This window comes from Argentina silus, assembly GCF_951799395.1.
Source record: "Argentina silus genome assembly, chromosome: 12".
Taxonomy (NCBI): Eukaryota; Metazoa; Chordata; class Actinopteri; order Argentiniformes; family Argentinidae; genus Argentina; species Argentina silus.
This window is the reverse complement of record NC_139666.1, coordinates 12,535,666-12,553,438: the sequence shown is the minus strand read 5'-3', so window position 1 is coordinate 12,553,438 and position 17,773 is coordinate 12,535,666. Positions and strand designations below refer to the sequence as shown.

The window sequence follows — 17,773 nt, the reverse complement described above, 5'->3', positions numbered from 1 at the left end:
CGGCACCTTGCTGCCAATACTAATACATTCTAAATCCATTCTCTCCGCTCACACTGCCAGGGTCCTGCAATCTCTTCTCCTTCCCTTTCATGCAATTAAATAGTGGAAGTGCCGAGCGAAGGGGAGCCCTATCAGCCACACTGCACACACACACACACACACACACACACACCGCTCCATCTCCACATTCAATTTGCACACCCCGATATCATCATCATCCTCTCTGCAGTACTTTCACCACTTCTCTCCTATATCGGTAGTGGAGCAGGAATATAGACATTAAAAACATTGCCTCTGCAGACACAATTAGATGCTCCGTTGTTACGTAGGTCTTGTATTGACGTTTCCCCCCTGTACACAGAGACTGATTGACACCTGGTACTAAGGGGACCTGTCTCTGCTGGTGTGTGAGAGCACAGAGGTTAGTGAGAAGAAGGTGTGTGTGTGTGTGTGTGTGTGTGTGTGTGTGTGTGTGTGTGTGTGTGTGTGTGTGTGTGTGTGTGTGTGTGTTGTGTGTGTGTGTGTGTGTGTGTGTGTGTGTGTGTGTGTGTCTGTGTGTGTCTGTGTGTGTCTGTGTGTGTGCACGTATGCTGAGACCCCATTCCTGTTGATGAGCTGAGACTCTGGCCTGCAGTCTCTGAGGGGATTAGCCCACTCAATGACACTAAATTACAGGGATCAACATCAGCTCAACACATCTACTGCTGTGTGCGTGCTGCTCTAAATTGAACACATTCGGTTGAACCATAATAAATCACAAACATGTATCATAATCCCACGCTGAAGAATCATGTCATACCTGAATGTCAGATGATTGATGGAATAGTTGCTTATAGTATGCTGTTCTGTGTTGTTTCTTTAAATAATAGCCTGCATCAATAGGCAAATGGCACACATACAGTACATTCCAACACCTGGCATGGCATTGTGACAATACCTTTATCATTTATCAATCATCATAATACAAATTGTTCGGTTGTAATAACAAAGCACATCCTGAGCATGACACAGAAGACTTTTGTGCAGTGAAGCTTGTAATGGTAACCTTTAACTCCCAGGGAAGACTGCAGCCAACAAGTATCAAACACAGGGCCCTGTTCAGAGGCAGTGGCACACATATCACTTACAAGTGTAAACAATTGTCAAATCCTTAACAACGCATGCACAATTACAAATGCATTACTCACACTTGTGTTGGCAACACAAGGGAATGGCAGACATGCTACAAAAAAGTCTGGGAGTCAGAGGAAATACGAGAGAGAGAGAGGGAGAGAGCAAGAGAGAGAGACAGTAATACCAGCACTGACATTGTCGATGACAACAAAAGCTCTGGCTGTTCTATTTAATTCAATGGGAGAGCTCAGTGAACAATTACTGAATAGAAAAAGAAAAGCCACGGACGAAAGCCACAAAACTGACATTGAAACACCTTGTAAATTCGGTAAGCAATTCAAAGAAGCCTAAAGACGTGGGTGTTTTGTGAGGTTGTCAAATCTGCCATTTTTGGGTGGCAACGGCAACAGGTGAGCTAAGCTTCCAGATAGTTATTGTCTGTAACTTCCAGCCAAGCATATTGGAGTGTTTGCCAGTCTGAACCCAAAATGACTGGACTGGTCACACAATGGTTACTGATAGCAGCACAACAGCAATCAGATAGCAGCGTCTGTTAAGCCTCTCCTTCGCTGAGCTATTAAACAGATCATTACATTATTAAACATGTTTGTGCTCCTCCCATGTGTAGATTACCAGAGGACACACCCAGGTAAGCCGCCAGGTAGAAGTGCAAGCAACACAACGGCAGCAGTAACAACAAAACCTAGATTAATGCCTGTACTGTTTGCTCCAAACACAACTTCCCAAAGAAAACCACAGTTGCTACACCCACTGCTAATGCCACCAGAAGCCACAAGCTACTGAACACCCTCAAATCATATTTAGAGTTTTGTTAACAGCTTATTATGAGTCATTGTACTGACAAGTTTGCTTCATGCTGAGAATTCCCATCCGTGCTGATTGTGTTGTACATGCGTCACTATGGAGAGATTAGGCTGAGTAATTATCCGCTGACAGGTGAACAATGCCCTCGAAAGAAGTTAGCAAAGTTGTGGGCCATTTGACATTTGACTGAAATTACATCATCTTGTTTAAGATGTGATCACATAAGACATGTAAATTTGGTTGAATTCTGTTAGAAATTGTTAAGAGTTAATGGAGCCTTAATGTAGTAATTTAGAAGTAACTCAATTGCCTTTATTCAACAGGGTATTGTGCAGCAGTCTTGCGTCCTAGAGATAAGGAGAGATCTCCCCATACAGCAGGGAATCTTAGCTGTAGTGTTTGCTTAGTTTTAAGATCATGTCCATCTGCCCACTCCACTCTGTCCAAATAGCTACAATCAAACAAAGCTAATGAAATAATCAAAGATTTCTGATACTGTGCAACAAGGCAAATCGTCCTGTATTTGCTCAGCTCTGTAGATCAAATACAACACTCTGTCCAAGATCTAGAGCAAACAGTATTCATTCAATATCATTGTTTGCTTTTTTGTTCTGGCTCACGGTTAATAGATAACCCTCTTCTCACTCATTTCTAAAAGACGTTAAACCTAAAAAATAGAGCCATTTCACATGCCTTTTGACTGTGGATTGCCCTCCCGGGTACACAAGCTCTGCTACCCACCAGCGACTAGTTATAATGATTACACTTCATATAAAACACTCCTGGCAAATACAATCAACTCTGGGATGGAGAAAACAGACACTGTACAGTAGTCTAACCAAGTTAGTAGAAAGTAGCTAGTAGAAAGTAGTATTTATTTTTTCAATCTCCATAACATCACTGTTATAATATTGTTTTTGAATCATATTTAGCATAACATTTCTAATAGAAATAACAGGTATTGTTAGTGCAACTAATTATTCCAATATTAAATCTAACATGTTCCTTTAAAATAAATCAAATATCAAAAAGAAAGTATTGCTGAATAGAAAAACATGGGTTGTAACAGATGTAAACTATAGTCCTAAGGTTTTTTTTGTTTACCTCACTGAGCGTAATTGTAAAGTGTGTAGAGCACCCACTGTGTGTGAACTGAGAAGCTACAGTGGCATGTTCTAGTAACAGTCTGACCTCTAGTGGAGACATGGTACAACTTCCAGAGTTCCCCATCTCAGCACACTTACATTCATCTTCCCTTGAATATCAAAAGACCCACACTAGGAACAGTATCATGTTTACTTTGTGGGTATATGCCCTTATAGAAATGATATGTCGATGTTTGGAGCCCTTACCAATGGGATTGATGTCAAAGAAGTGGACGGGGGTCCGGAGGATGGAGTTAAACATGCGGTTGTGCAGAGTCTGGGCTGAGCTCACCAGGACATTGAAGAACAGAAGGCTGCGCAGGAAGCCAAACACGACGCTTGCCGCCGTTATACCTGCCCAACACACAAGGTAAAATCCATCAGCGGGGTGCAATACTTTCCACTCTTCCGAGTTCCAAGTAGGTCAGCTGTGCACCTACAGCACCATTGTTGAGCATGAACAGCTACAGATGGGACAACTGGACAGAAATATTCCTGTCTAATCTCTCCCGCAATGGTCGAGTCTTTCTTACAGGCTGAGCTGCCGCTGTGAACTTTGAGGAAAGGCCCTGGAAAACTGCAGAGGTGAGGAGTCATGGGAAGACAATCTCATCAGACCTGAGAGGGTCATGTCACACCATCGAAAACAAGAGAAGCAATCCTCCTATCTTCCTGTGCAGCTGAGGCCCATGAACACACATACACACTGGGCCTTGAAGGCCTTGGGTCCCAGCCAAAGCTTGCGGAGGTACAGTAGGTAGCTGGCTGAATGGCAGTAGCAGAGCCTTTTTAGCAGAGCCTCAATGGCACACAAAGGGATGTGCACTCACTGTGCCTCACCTGCATATACCCCCAAGTAAAGGTCCAGGTCCAGCTGCTGAGTGGAGCTGCCATTGACGCCGTATTCTGTCACATTGAGATGCTGCTGTTCAGAGGCCCTGCCATTCACAAAGGAATCAAAAGGCACAAGGATAAATAAACACAGAAGGCCTCCAATGAATGAAAGCAGCTAGCTACAGGGACACACAAAGCGTTATGTTCCTAACCAAGGGGTACAAGGTCAGTTGGAGCAGCAGCATATATCCGACAAAATGGGATCCATTGTATTTCATAGAAGCAATGAAAAGTGTACTGTGACATTGCTTTGTAATGCTCACTGACTATGACATTTCTTAGTCTGCAAAATAAAACATAACTGTAAACATTTTTTGTAAAAAGTAAAAATTATATTGACAGATGTCTCACCAATATGCCAGCCACCAGTCCTGTAGGATGTATGTGGTCTAGAAAACATTACAAAATGATATTAGAATACACATATTATACCAAACCCAATTCATATTCCAAAACATGTAAAATAATGTCTACATCAGAATAGCTTTACTGGTTTGGGGAGTGAAAAAGCAGAGACACTCACATGAGCCAACAGATTAAGGAGAAGGAGGGACAGGAGTACCAGGATGTTGGCACCTGCTCTGAAGTACTTCAAGTAGAGCTTGAGGCCAATGGTCCCCTCCGAACGGCTCTCCTCCATCATGTGTTGCGCTGGCTAAAAATACATTTATACCATTTTCAATGCAAATCATTCAACATATGTACAGTGAGAGGAGATGAAGTGAAAATATCTACTGCCCTCTTGTGGAGGAATAGTGAAAGCTGCAAACAAAAAGGTCCAAACTATTTTTTAAAGACCATGGTATACAAATACATTTGAAGGTTTCATTAGTATAAATACATTATCTCATTGACTTTCTCCTACACACAAGCAACACAGGAAGTCTTATGCTCCCCTGGGTTCCAGACAGGCAATGGGTGGGTGTGAGGTGTTACAGTAGGCTACCCACCACTGGTATCAGGTCAGGCCCCTCAAAGACAGACTGCATAGAGGAGGAGAGGGAGGGCATGGAGCTTTGAGAGAGTGTGTGAGGCAAGCGGGTGAGGGTGCCAGGGGTGGCCTTCTCTTCCTCCTCCTCATCCTCCTCCTTCTTCAGCAGGGAGGTAAAGTCCAGCCCAGAGCACTGCAGCTCAGAGTATGTGCCGCGTGCCACCATTTGTCCCTGAGGAGATGCTTACAGTCAGCCGACTGAAGGGTGTAATGGTTCATACTGTAGTTATGGTACAGTAGGACATAGAAAGGGTACAGCATGGCACACACACACACACACACACACACACACACACACACACACACACAAACACACACACACACACACACACGCACACACGCACACCCACGAACACACACACACACACACACACCTCCTTAAGGACGAGGATTTGGTCTGCAGCCTTCAGGTACTGCAGCTGGTGGGTAACAAGGATACGAGGTTTCTTCCTCAAAAGGCCACAAATACACCTGGGGAAACACGGCCAGACGTGTGACTGATCCAGACCCAGACTACCGAAAGACATATATCATATTCACAACAAACTATTTTATAATCAGCTTACAAACAGCATATACTGTATCTTATAAAACAGCTAGTTTCTCGTTGTATTAAAGTGTTTTGTCAAAACATATTCTGGAGATAAACAGTTTCCAACTGGCTGTAGGACTTACTGCTCAAACAGGTGTCTCCCCACCTCAGCATCTACAGCACTGAGAGGGTCATCTAACAGGTAGATATCTGCATCCTGATACACCGCTCTGAGAATAACACACACATGGGTTATTTCTACTATATTTTACACAGTTTGTATTACTATATACAAATAATATAATATACTAACTACTCTTGTATGTAAAAAGTACTATAACTCCTCATTGTTACATTGTACTCTCAGCTATTGCACAGCACCAGCATGAAATGTCCTAATATCAACTAGACAAATCAACCAGATGTGTTCCACATCAGCGAGATCTGAGAGGTGAGAGTGAGATGTACCTGGCCAGGTTGACCCGGGCTTTCTGTCCCCCGCTGAGGGTGGCTCCTCTGTCCCCGACCACTGACAGGTCACCATCTGGTAGCATCTCCAGGTCCTAAAAACACAACCCCACTACAACACTTACTATGGGCATTCAATCACTCACATTAACACTACACTATACAGTATACTGTACATACTAATGGACTGAACCCAAAACTGCAGGGCACAATATACAATAATACAGGTAATAAACTGCTGCCAAGGTGAGACTTACTCTCTTGAGAGCGCAGGCTCTCAGGACCTTCTCGTACTTCTGTGGGTTGAGCTCTTTGCCAAACAAGATGTTACTCCTGATGGTTCCTGGGAAGATACAGGGCTGCTGGCAGGCGTAGGTCAGCTCACCTTTGACCTTGACAACACCCTTATCCTGGGTCAGCTCTCCCAGGATGTTGCTGAGCAGAGAGGACTGACACAGAAACACAGATAGAAACAATATATGTATGTGGTAGGGTCAAAGGTCAAATCAAGTTTGGGCCAGGATACACTTCTGAAAATTTGATGAATGAGGAGTTACCATTGCATATCATTAAAACAAAAAGGAATCTTCCAGGTGAAAGGTGAGACTTGAAGGTGAAATGTAATTTAGTAAAGGAATTCCATGGCGTGCCACCCATGAAGGGATTTGATGAAGATTAAGGTCAAGCTTGCAGAACACAGACGGGGGTCATGGTCTGGGAAATATCAATCACACATCTTCCGGTTTTTGTGTACAGTGCCTTGGTTTAGAGCACCTACAGTATGGTACATGCCTTTAACCACCAGAGTGTTTAAAGGCAGAAGACCAAGAGAGACTTGACACAGTATTGTCTTTCCATCTAACCTTTCCAGCCCCAACTGGCCCAATGACAGCCAGGAGTTGCTCTGACTTCACAGTGAAAGACACGTTCTGCAACGTTGGAGCATCTAGGGTCTGTAGTGACAACAGAGAAACATGAGTGTTACTGTAATAATCTGTATATTATATAAACAGCTTTGGGCAGAAGTAAAAGAAACACACTGATGCTTCATACTCATGTTTCACTATGAGTGGGTATTCTCACCTTGTCCCAGTAGCAGATTAAATCTTTGATTTCTACCATACACTCCTTCTTCTCTTCCGCAGGGAGTCCAAGATGTTGCGTAGCAACTTCATCCAACAGCAAAAAATTCTGAGAAAGAGAAAAAAAAAAGATCAATGAACAGATGAACACATAGACTTGAATTGAATTGAACAATTTGTAACCCTCACATCACTCCCTGGAACATGAAATGCTATAGAACTGTTCATGACTGGTAGTTTACCTTGATTCTGCGGATGCTGATAAGGGCCTCAGACACCTTCTCTATGGCTGAGGGGAAGAAGAGGGTGACGGTGAGTCTCACAGCCCCGTACAGAGACACAGCCACAAACACCCGGCTGGCAGAGATCTGGTTCCCTATCAGCACGTAGACACTGAAGGTGATGAAGACAATGACCTTACTGGCCACGAAGAAGGAGGCCATGTTCAGACCACGGAGGTAAGAGCTCTTCATGATCTTGGAGATCTCCTTCCTCAAAACACAAAATGGAGAGGGAGAGGTAGTTAGACAGTGGTAATTTGGATTTGGTAACATTTTATAAGAGTGTTTATATAAGACTTTAACAGGTTATAAGTAGTCTATACACTATCAATACATTTGTATTAATTGGAGTGCTTGGTGACATTGGAAATTTAACGACACATGGCACACTTTTACACATGGCACACTTGAGGTCTCACTCTCAGTGTGGAATTCATTACTCCGAATCAAAGAATTAGCACTGAACAGTGGGTAATTCCTACCTCCCATGCCAAAGGAATTAGAAGTGTAAGGTATTGCGATTGCAGTACAATATTAGAACAAACTTGTTGATTCAAATTCACCTCCCTGAAAGTATAGAGGCCTAAGTATAACTGCCTGCTGGGGATTGAAGACAGTAGATTACAGTACATTCTGCTGAATGAAGAGAGTGAGTATGTGTTGGTCTTTTAGTTGGTCTTTCAGTTGGTCTCTAACAGATAGCCTGGCCAAATCCAGCCTGGCCAAATGTGATACTGTGTGTCAGCTGCTGACAAGATCTGGGCCTCATGCCTTGCCATTCGCCCTCAATAACAACCAGCTAAATTCATGTAGAAAATTAGTATGGTGGCACTAAATCTATTAGTATCTACATAAGTCATTACAGCAGAGTTGCAATAGAATTTCTGACTGATGAAATTCAAACTCACTCTCCAATGTTGTGACAATGTTTCAGTTATCGCTATTTAATGTAGGTGAAACATAATCTACCTTCTGACGTCATCTACCAGAGCTGAGAAAGGCTTCTCCCATGCATACATCTTGATGATCCGAATTCCGGAGACAACTTCGTTCATTATGCGTATTCTGTCATCTGTCAATGATGCAGTTTTGCCCCTGTGGTAAAGAACAATTAAGGGAATATTTCTAGTTCAGGTTCACAGGTTGAGATTTGACACCAGTGTTTGTTTTGGAACACATTCCAAACAAGCAAGAGCCTGTTCGCAACTCAATCATGTTGTTGTCTTGTCATATTGCATCACAACATAACTTAAAATGTTATTACTATTAGCCATGCACCTGAGAGAGGAAAACAAACGACCAAACAGAGTCTGTATAGGCATCAGGAAGACCAGTACGGCCATTCCAGCAAGGCATGATGGGCCAATCTCATACCACAGCAACACTACCACAGCTGCTGCTTGCAGGGGACCAACCCACAAAAAGTGCAAAAATATGGTAACCTGGGAAAGGATAAAAGAAGAGTTGTTTATTGTTGAAATAAGGGCAATGCCATCTGATAGGCATGAGAAGTGTAAGCCAAAAATGTTTATAAATGAGATCATACCTCATCAAATTTGTTGACGTCGTTGGATAAAAGGTTCACAATTTGTCCAGTGGTTGTTTTTCCCAGCGCTGTGCTGTTAAGACAGAGGGCCTTTGGAGGCATTTTAGGACCAACAAGTTAGAATCATGCAAACCACTCAAGTTCTATGGCCTCTACACTGTACCCAAAAAACAGAATGTACTGCGGTGAGAGGCTGACTAGGCTAGCTAAATCAGCTTTGTAAATACATGTAGAATAAGACTGAGGACTAGTTGCATAATGAAGGGTGAAGTTACTGTTGGTTGGTAACCCCAAGGCTGATTTAGTTACTGACCTTGCGATAGATCATGTGACACATGGCGATGCGGATCTTCATGCCGGCTCGCTGCACATGGAAGAAGTAGAGGTGGTGAAGAGTGGCCAGGCCAAGAGTAGACAGGGAGATACCCGCGGCGTAGCCAAACACCTCGTACAGAGCAGCCATATTGTTGGGGTCATAACTCTCAAAGTACTGGATCAGCTTCCCAAGAAATATTGGCTGAATCACTTTGATAATTTCCTGAAAGGAGAAAGAGACATCAGGTAAGTTTCAAAGGTGCTGTTTAGAAGTAACAGTAAACACTAGTCTACAACATTAATGTTAACGTTTTCATCTAAAGACACTGTGTTTTAAATGAAAAAGATTTGCCCTCGGGATCTAGTTTTGTGAAATGTAAATTTGAGCTTGTGGGACTGTACCTCAACAAGAGTGAATATTCCTATGACAGAGTAGGACCGCCAATAGCACTCAATAAGGACTTTGGTTAGTTTGGGTGTGCGCAGTTCCTCAGCTGCCTTCTGCACCTCTCGGTCCCAGTACCTGCACACAATGGGGATGACAATCAAAAGAACCATCTCACTCACTGCCCAATGCCAGTCATTCAAACTCTCATATCTACAGTACATCAACACACAGGTTCACACATACATACACACACACACACACACACACACACACACACACACACACACACACACACACACACACACACACACACACACACACAGATAATGTTTAGGTGACATACCACTGTAGATCTTCCCCTAGTCTCTCAGATCCATCCTCTGGGAGCACTTTATACATGTCATGTTCCTCTAGCCTCCGATTATGACCAATACGAAATAAAGGATTCAGCCAGCTAGTGAGAAGAAACATTAAATTGGGTGCAAACATAAATAACACTTTTCATGGGATATAAAAGGAAAGTATGTTGGATGATAAGCCTATCATCTTGTTGTTTTTGTCATACACCCTAGGCCTACATCCCAAGAACGACACCTTCACTCACTCCACACATTTACTGTAATTAACCTGCACAAATGTTTCATAAATGGAAACATACAAAAAAATAAAATAATAATCATAATTATTTTTTTTTATTTTTTTTAAAACGACACTTTTAGAGCAAAAGCCCATCAAGACAGACCTGATGACAGTGTGGAAACTGAATATTCAAGACTATTGCTATACATTGTTGTAAATCATACTAACTGAAACTGTATGGCTGAAACTTTCAGGAAGTGATGGGGACTTTCTGTACTAGTACTGTGCACCTTTTGGTCTTTTTGTCGTCTTCCGTGTCAGCACAATATGGCAAGGCTTGCGATTTTCGATGGCAACTGATACACACACGGATACAGCATGTACCGCTCAACACCAAGGGACCCTTCGCCATTCAATTGAGATGTCAAACAGTGCTGACACTTTTCTTACCAGAAGAAAATCTTGGAAAGAAGATTAGCTGTAGCCGATGGATTATCCCTCGCCTCTTTCTGCAAAGATTCCATGCTCTGACACTGAGTATAAACTGAAAACAACCTATGTATGTAGCTGAAATGGTATCATTAAATACATAGAAAAGGCTATTTAATAGAATATATACATTATTTTCGCACCGGTCCAGTATATACAATGAATACTGTACCTCGAAATAATTTCATAAACCGGCGTTCGGCTGTCATCAGTGCGTCCTGTGCGTCCCGCCTACGGGTTGAGGATTGGCTGAAATATTGTCCGTCTGGCTGTCCATCTCTCGAGTTATAGCCCTATACGGGTAGACCTATACATAAGATGATGTCATGATACTTAATGCTATGGAATGGAGCAATGTGCAGCCATCTTACTCTGGTCCAATTCTCAACCAGATATAGGAACCTAGTGGCAGAAGTGGCATGTACATGATAGTGTTTATAACCGTTATACGGTGAGATAACAATAATGCACTGCAACTGTCTAAAATAGAAGGTATATCACAATTTTAAGTCATTTTCAAATCATAACACCACCTATACCAGTTGAAATTCGGATAGCTTAATATTAGTAGTAAGTTATAGCTTAATATTGTAAGGATCAAACAGCTGTATTCAGGTACATTAAGTTGAGTCTCTACATTTTAAAGGTGGATTGGTGTTTGCTGCTTTAACCATTTAAGAGCAGTAGCATCTTACATCTATGGTCATTGAGTTTTTAAAAAGTACATATAACTCAAAATGTATGAATAATATCAAAACAGTTTATGAAAGTTAATGTTTCCCATTGACACCAATGTAAATTCATAATGCTTGTAACTGAAAAATATACAATAAGCTGTTGTAACTGAAAAATATACAATAAGCTTCAATAAGCTGTTTTAAGGGAAGTTAGGTTGAGTGTGTCTGACATATTTTAAAATTGTCTTCGCTAGACACACCAAACCAAGACAATGACCATAGATCGAAGATGCTACTGCTCTTATACCGTTAAAGCAAGAAACACCAACCCACACCTTTAAAATGCAGAGATAGACTCAACTTAATTTACCTGAACACAGCTGTTTGATACTTAAAATGTGTTTTAAGGTACGGTATAAACATTTAGATTGGTATAGGTACAAACCTTCACCCAAGTTGCTTAATTCTGTGTGTATAAATAGCTGAACTAGTAACTGGACTTTGCCACATTGCTCCTTGTCTTTAGGATTACTGATTACTCTCTTATTTTGTTTATGTTAATATGATACTTGACCTCACTCCAAGACCAAATCAGATGAGCACAAAATACAAAAAATCTAAAGAAACACCTGTTTAAAAGCTGCCTGTTTCATATTAATAACTAACTGTCAGTTGACTCTTTACTCTTTCACTTTGTCCATCCTTCACCTCAGTAAGTGGAGCACGGGGAGATGTCCTATGCGTAAATCATCTCTGTGGAACACATGTCCTCAGTGTAATTTGTTCGCCTGGGGCTTTTTATTCCTTTTTGTTTTCTCCAACTGAAAGGCTTTACAAATCTATCAATTCACCCTTCCCAAAATGTCGGTAATGCAGATCCTGGCTTTCCTGGGCGGCCTGGTGGGTCTGGGCGCCACCATCGCTGCCACGGTGTCCAACGAGTGGAGGGCCACCAGCAGGGCATCCTCTGTCATCACGGTTACATGGGTGCTCCAGGGACTGTGGAATAACTGTGCTGGGAACGCCATTGGAGCCCTGCACTGCAGACCGCACCACACTATCTTCAAACTAGAAGGTAAAGAAACATCACACTCATACATTGGTGTCATATGGTAAATGACAATAACAAATTACCTGTTGTCTTTTTGTAGAGCAAACTGTAACTTGAATTTCCTCACTGAATATACACCATTGGGTCTTTTAAGGTTAATTTTCACATGATATCCCTATATTGTTGGTCCTGTGTCATCAGTATAATGGTCATAGTATCCAATAAGAAGACAAGAAACTAGCTCCCTTTACTGTAACGAAGAAATAATCATGTTTACGCATGCGTATTAGATACTGTGTACATAGATCTCCTGTTGTTGTTTATGCCGTCCACAAGGCCATATCTCTAAGATAAGCGTGACAGAGATCTATGTAATTAACCTATGTATTGAAGCATGATCATCTTCATTCATTTGTGAAACAACCTACTTTATAAAGGAAATAATGAAACTGCAACATTTAGATATTCAACACTAATTAGACCTTGACTATTTATAAATCATTGTTTAATATCATCAATTTAATAAAATACATAGTGTTTTCATGCCTCTTCTTTAATTATAATTATTAGATCAGAATACAATGTTTAGACATTTTTGGGAAGGTTATCGATCAATGTCAATTGAGTAAACATTTTTTTTTTACCATTGAAATATAGTACATAACAGAAAACTTCATAGATTAATTTAATCTTGTGCAGTTTGAAACAAGTTGAGTTTCAAACAAGAGTGTGTTTGAATATATAGTGGGTTTTAGAATAATTGTTGATTCATATTGAAACTATTTGATCACTTCATGTTCTTTTGCTCTTTTGTGTTGTAGGTGATGACACAGAGTTTTTCTGTGGCCAATGTATAATCCTTAGAAGGAAAGGTTAAACTGAGAGAACAAGTGGTTCCTGTATGAGGCAGACGCCAGTGTTTATGCCAAATATAAACAATAACCAGTGAGAGACTGAGATACTGTAACTTACAGTTATGAAAGGAGCCGTGACATTTACTGTACAACTTCCTCTCAATAGACTAATTAACTAAAATACTAAATTAAGCACTGTGCTTTGCATAGCCTGCATGGTATTAACTGAGTTTCAGTTGTGTTCACATCTGGTGACACAAAAAAAGTGGACACCATAATTAAAAAAACATCAGTGTAGAATAGATGTTCACAAATTCCCGGTAACATACTCAGGAGGCTATTCTGCCATATTTAGTGAGCTCTTTCAAATGTCATACTTGATGAGCAACTGTCTCAATTATGTGTGCTCCATACAATTGTACCAAGCTGTACCAATTGAGAGTATTTGGTTCACTCAAAACTACCTCCAGTGGTAGTGTTTGAAACTGTGTGCATGTACACAAGTGCAATAGCTTACCACTAGATGGGCCTATAACATAACTTTAAAACAATTTGAGGAAGATGAGGGCATTCCTTTGTATGAATTTGCTGCACCTTGGCAATGCTGTATTGTATCTCCACTCTGTGTTCGTGTCTTTTTCATTCATGTTAGATCTACACCTTACTCTGCCCCCTCACCTTACACACGTCACTCTGACTCACTGTGATAGGTGAGGGGTTACTGCACTAAAAAGTCAAAGGTTAACGATGAAGAATAGTGTATGTGTCATAATGACTTCCTCACAGATGTCTCACACATAAAGATGTTATACCCTGCTCATGACATGGGGGTTTTGTTATTAAGTTAAAATGCAAACTAAAACCTTCTCACAAGGTCAAAAATAGCATAATATTGATCACTCATTAACTCATCACTCACACCACGGCCCGGTGCTTCAGACTCAACAGAGGTGAGAGGCAACAGCTCAATAGGTACAGTATTAGTGAGTGGAAGACACTGTGGTTAGAAGTGCCATGTTCATGACATCAGACATAACAGTCCATTGGTCAGTCGTTGATAATGAGGTCTAAACCCCTCCCTGCTGAATATGAAACAGTCAAGTCCAGAACATATTAACCATCAATCCCCCCATGACCATTTAACCCTTGAATACTGAGTCTCTTCAACAAGCTTCATTGGCCAGTGGACCATCAGTCACTCCGCTCTTCTTTGCGTCACCTTTGAAGTTCTCACTGACTGAGGTAGCGCTGGTGTGTTGTTCAACATGAGTAACATGGTGACCGAGATTATGGCCTTTATTTTGACCACCTCTGGCTGGGTCCTCATCTCCTCCACCTTGCCCACGGATTATTGGAAGGTGTCGTCACTGGATGGCACGGTTATCACCACAGCCACTTACTGGTCCAACCTTTGGAAGGCCTGTGTCACCGATTCTACAGGAATCTCCAACTGCAAGGACTTTCCTTCTATGCTGGCATTGGACGGTCTGCTCTGTGTTTATTTCTTGTAGTTGGGAAAGTCTTTGAGAAAATGTAGATACTACGTACTCATTTGGCCTTCTGTGATACAAACAAAGTGTTACTGTCGGGGCTCATTGTAGACTCTGAGCCAATGTATGTTCTTCTAGTAAGTAAAGTAAATTATCAATTACAGTGTTGAATTTGCTTTTTAACAGGTTGTCGTTTACAAAAATATATATTTGATAACAAATGCCCGGTAACAAATGCATGGTATACGGTAATTTACCGTGGTATACAGTATTTTTTTCATGCATATGGTATACAGTATTTTTTATTTGTTTTATTTAAGCTTGATATATAGAGATTGCAGTAGATCTCCTGGTTCTTTTTTATACTAGCAGTGTTTCTGCCTCCGTCTGGTCACAGTACCTTGGTCCAGGATGAGGGTCAATGGATCCGCCACCTCTCTCTCGTGCTTTCCACCACAGTTCAATTTCAAGCTCATTATTACTTCATAGAAGTGTCCAGTACTTGCAGGCCTAATAGATTTGTGGGGAGGCACAATGCAAGCCTTCTCCTCGTAAAAACTCATTTACCTTCAAAGATGTCAATGTTTACCTAACTTCTTGTGGGTTGAAGGCTATAAATCTGATTTACTGAGAGCTCTGGGCTGTTTCTCCCGGTTGACTAGTTCCAGGGGTTAACCACCAAGCTAATATTTGCCTCTAAATCACGTCTCAAAAGAAACTCTAATGCCAAGGCTGTGAGCACCAACATGTGCCACTTAGAAACAATTACTGGTTGTGCTGACAAATTATAGGTAATGCGTTTGGAGCCAATTTGTTACCCAAACAGTTAACAAACAAATTGCTATGGTGTATTTTCGTGTGTGCGAGGAGAGGTGGGGAGGGGAGGGGACTAAGGAAAATGGCTGGTGCACATTGAGCCCTATTCATCTTGACAATGCCTCTGCATTTCAGTCGGTAAATGTAGTGGTTATGCTATAAGTTATAGAAGTTTAGTGACTATGTAAAATGCAGCAGCATTATCGGTGTCTTGAGTTTGCATGAGTTCTCTGACCTCTGTGTTTTGTTCATACAGGCTACATCCAGGCCTGTAGGGGTCTGATGATTGCAGCTGTGTGTCTGGGCTTCTTTGGTGCCATCTTCGCCCTGGTCGGTATGAAGTGCACCAAAATTGGGGGAACTGACCAAAGCAAAGCCAGGATTGCCTGCCTCGCCGGGATCAATTTCATACTTAGTGGTAACTATTGTAATGTCATAGCCACTATCAATGTACTGTATTGGCATTGTCTGTTAAGTCTACAGCCCTGACCACATTATTTTTTGTTTTGCAGGTCTCTGCTCCTTGTCTGCATGCTCTCTGTACGCACACAGGATAACATCAGAGTTTTTTGACCCCATGGTGATGTCTCAGAAGTGAGTAACTAATTTAATGTATTGTATACTGTCGGACCAGACAGACTGTACCAGTGGAGGCTGGTGGACGTAGAAATCAGAGGACGGGCTCATTGTAATACATGGAATGGAATGAGGAATGATATGTTTGATCTTTCCATTCCATGCATTACAATGAGCCCGTCCTCAGATGTATGCCTCCACCAGCCTCCCTTGGATTGTACAGTGCATGACATGATCATGTTGCTGTTAATTAACTTGTTCTTGTTTCCAGGTATGAATTGGGAGTTGCCCTGTTCATCGGCTGGGCAGGTTCTGTCCTGTGTATCCTAGGAGGGGTTGTTCTCTGCTTCTCTATAGCAGATGGTTTCAGTAGAAGGTGTGTCATTGATATGTGATGAATGCTGTACATTTTATTTGAAACATTTGTCGTTACTACATTACTATGCTGTAGAATAATTGAATTGAATCACATTTGCTGTGGTCATTGTTCTTCCAAAATCAAAGACATGCTAATATAAGGGAGACTTAGTATTTATGCTTTGGCATATTCCAGCTTTTCTCAAAACCAGTCTCAAACTCTTATGATAGAGAAACATCCTTATTATCATATCTTTCTCTCTCTCTCTCTCTCTCTCTCTCTCTCTCTCTCTCTCTCTCTCTCTCTCTCTCTCTCTCTCTCTCTCTCTCTCTCTCTCTCTCATAGCCCTAGCCAATCAGGCTATGCCTACAGAGGAGCTGCCTCCCATATCTCTTCCCACCCCAGAGGGCATGCACATCCTGCAAACCAGAGACCTCCACCAGACTACAGCAGCTCTTCCAGAGTACAGCACTTTGATAAGAATGTCTATGTGTAGGGGATTAGAGGAGAGACAGAGCCAAAACAGTAACATGGTCTTCAGAGGGCCTCACATCTATTACCAATGGGGAGATTGTCATAAGACTGAGAGACCATTGGCCAGTAACAGACCATTGGATATTGGATTCAGTCTTTTACTCCTTCTCTGTACATAGTGGAAATCAAAGACCATGCAGGATGCTGTATTTGCTTTGTGCTTTGAAATGACTACAGGCAAAACAAACTGAATTATTGATCATTTATTTATAGTGTTGCGTTATGTTGAATTGCGATTTTCCTATGGTTTTGATAATAGTATTTGACATTAAAGTGAGAGTATGAGAATTGGTGCCTTGTTGTGTCCTGTCTGTCTCGTTTAACTGTAAGTCACACATTAGAATGCTGTTAATCTATAATGACAGAACATTTAAAATGATGTTTAACATCGACAGATCATGTTTCTGACCTATGTTTACATGACATACAGTCCTGTAACCATTAACTATGTTTTTACAATCCAAAGATCTTTAAGGTCAGTGTAGGAAAAGGGTACAGTATGTCCCTTTTACATCACATATAGACTTTTTCAGATATTCTCAAGTCTCAAGTTTGTTAAATTGCTATATCTTTACGGTCCTATTTAAACTGCTGTCTAACTAATATTGACAAAGAACTGAGTTGGCACTGATGACGCCTCTCTGGTACTTACTTCTAAAGTTGTAGCCACACTCCTGAGAGTTTACAGTAAACAACTTCCATGATAGGGTGGACAATACAGAGCCCACATCAATACTCTCCCCTCCACCATGTCCCCAACACACCAAGT

The 17,773-nt window shown here is 41.4% G+C and overlaps 2 protein-coding genes across 3 annotated transcripts in view; one reads left to right on the top strand and one right to left on the bottom strand.

Moving 5' to 3' along the window:
- LOC310813043 (ATP-binding cassette sub-family C member 4-like) overlaps positions 1–10,856 on the bottom strand; it is a gene marked incomplete at its 5' end in the record, with an annotated part of 33,582 nt that extends 22,726 nt beyond the window's left edge. The window contains 20 exons of one of the 2 annotated variants that reach the window (XM_083681860.1): positions 3,291–3,437; positions 3,924–4,021; positions 4,329–4,366; positions 4,501–4,632; positions 4,928–5,140; positions 5,343–5,439; positions 5,644–5,730; positions 5,969–6,063; positions 6,226–6,417; positions 6,832–6,921; positions 7,052–7,159; positions 7,293–7,542; positions 8,301–8,426; positions 8,610–8,773; positions 8,878–8,967; positions 9,191–9,415; positions 9,595–9,715; positions 9,924–10,034; positions 10,610–10,668; positions 10,821–10,856. In XM_083681860.1, the coding sequence (XP_083537986.1) occupies positions 3,291–3,437; positions 3,924–4,021; positions 4,329–4,366; positions 4,501–4,632; positions 4,928–5,140; positions 5,343–5,439; positions 5,644–5,730; positions 5,969–6,063; positions 6,226–6,417; positions 6,832–6,921; positions 7,052–7,159; positions 7,293–7,542; positions 8,301–8,426; positions 8,610–8,773; positions 8,878–8,967; positions 9,191–9,415; positions 9,595–9,715; positions 9,924–9,979 (2,329 nt within the window). Of the gene's footprint in view, positions 1–3,290; positions 3,438–3,923; positions 4,022–4,328; positions 4,367–4,500; positions 4,633–4,927; positions 5,141–5,342; positions 5,440–5,643; positions 5,731–5,968; positions 6,064–6,225; positions 6,418–6,831; positions 6,922–7,051; positions 7,160–7,292; positions 7,543–8,300; positions 8,427–8,609; positions 8,774–8,877; positions 8,968–9,190; positions 9,416–9,594; positions 9,716–9,923; positions 10,035–10,609; positions 10,684–10,820 lie in introns of those variants that run through there. The other variant, XM_083681859.1, reaches the window with a different exon arrangement.
- On the top strand, positions 10,509–17,180 carry LOC310813044 (claudin-10-like). Its single transcript, XM_083681861.1, has 6 exons — positions 10,509–10,718; positions 12,202–12,400; positions 15,793–15,954; positions 16,049–16,130; positions 16,384–16,488; positions 16,816–17,180. The coding sequence occupies exons 1-6, from the start codon at positions 10,647–10,649 to the stop codon at positions 16,964–16,966; spliced, it is 771 nt and encodes a 256-aa protein (XP_083537987.1). The 5' UTR covers positions 10,509–10,646; the 3' UTR covers positions 16,967–17,180.
- Positions 17,181–17,773: the final 593 nt, after the last annotated feature.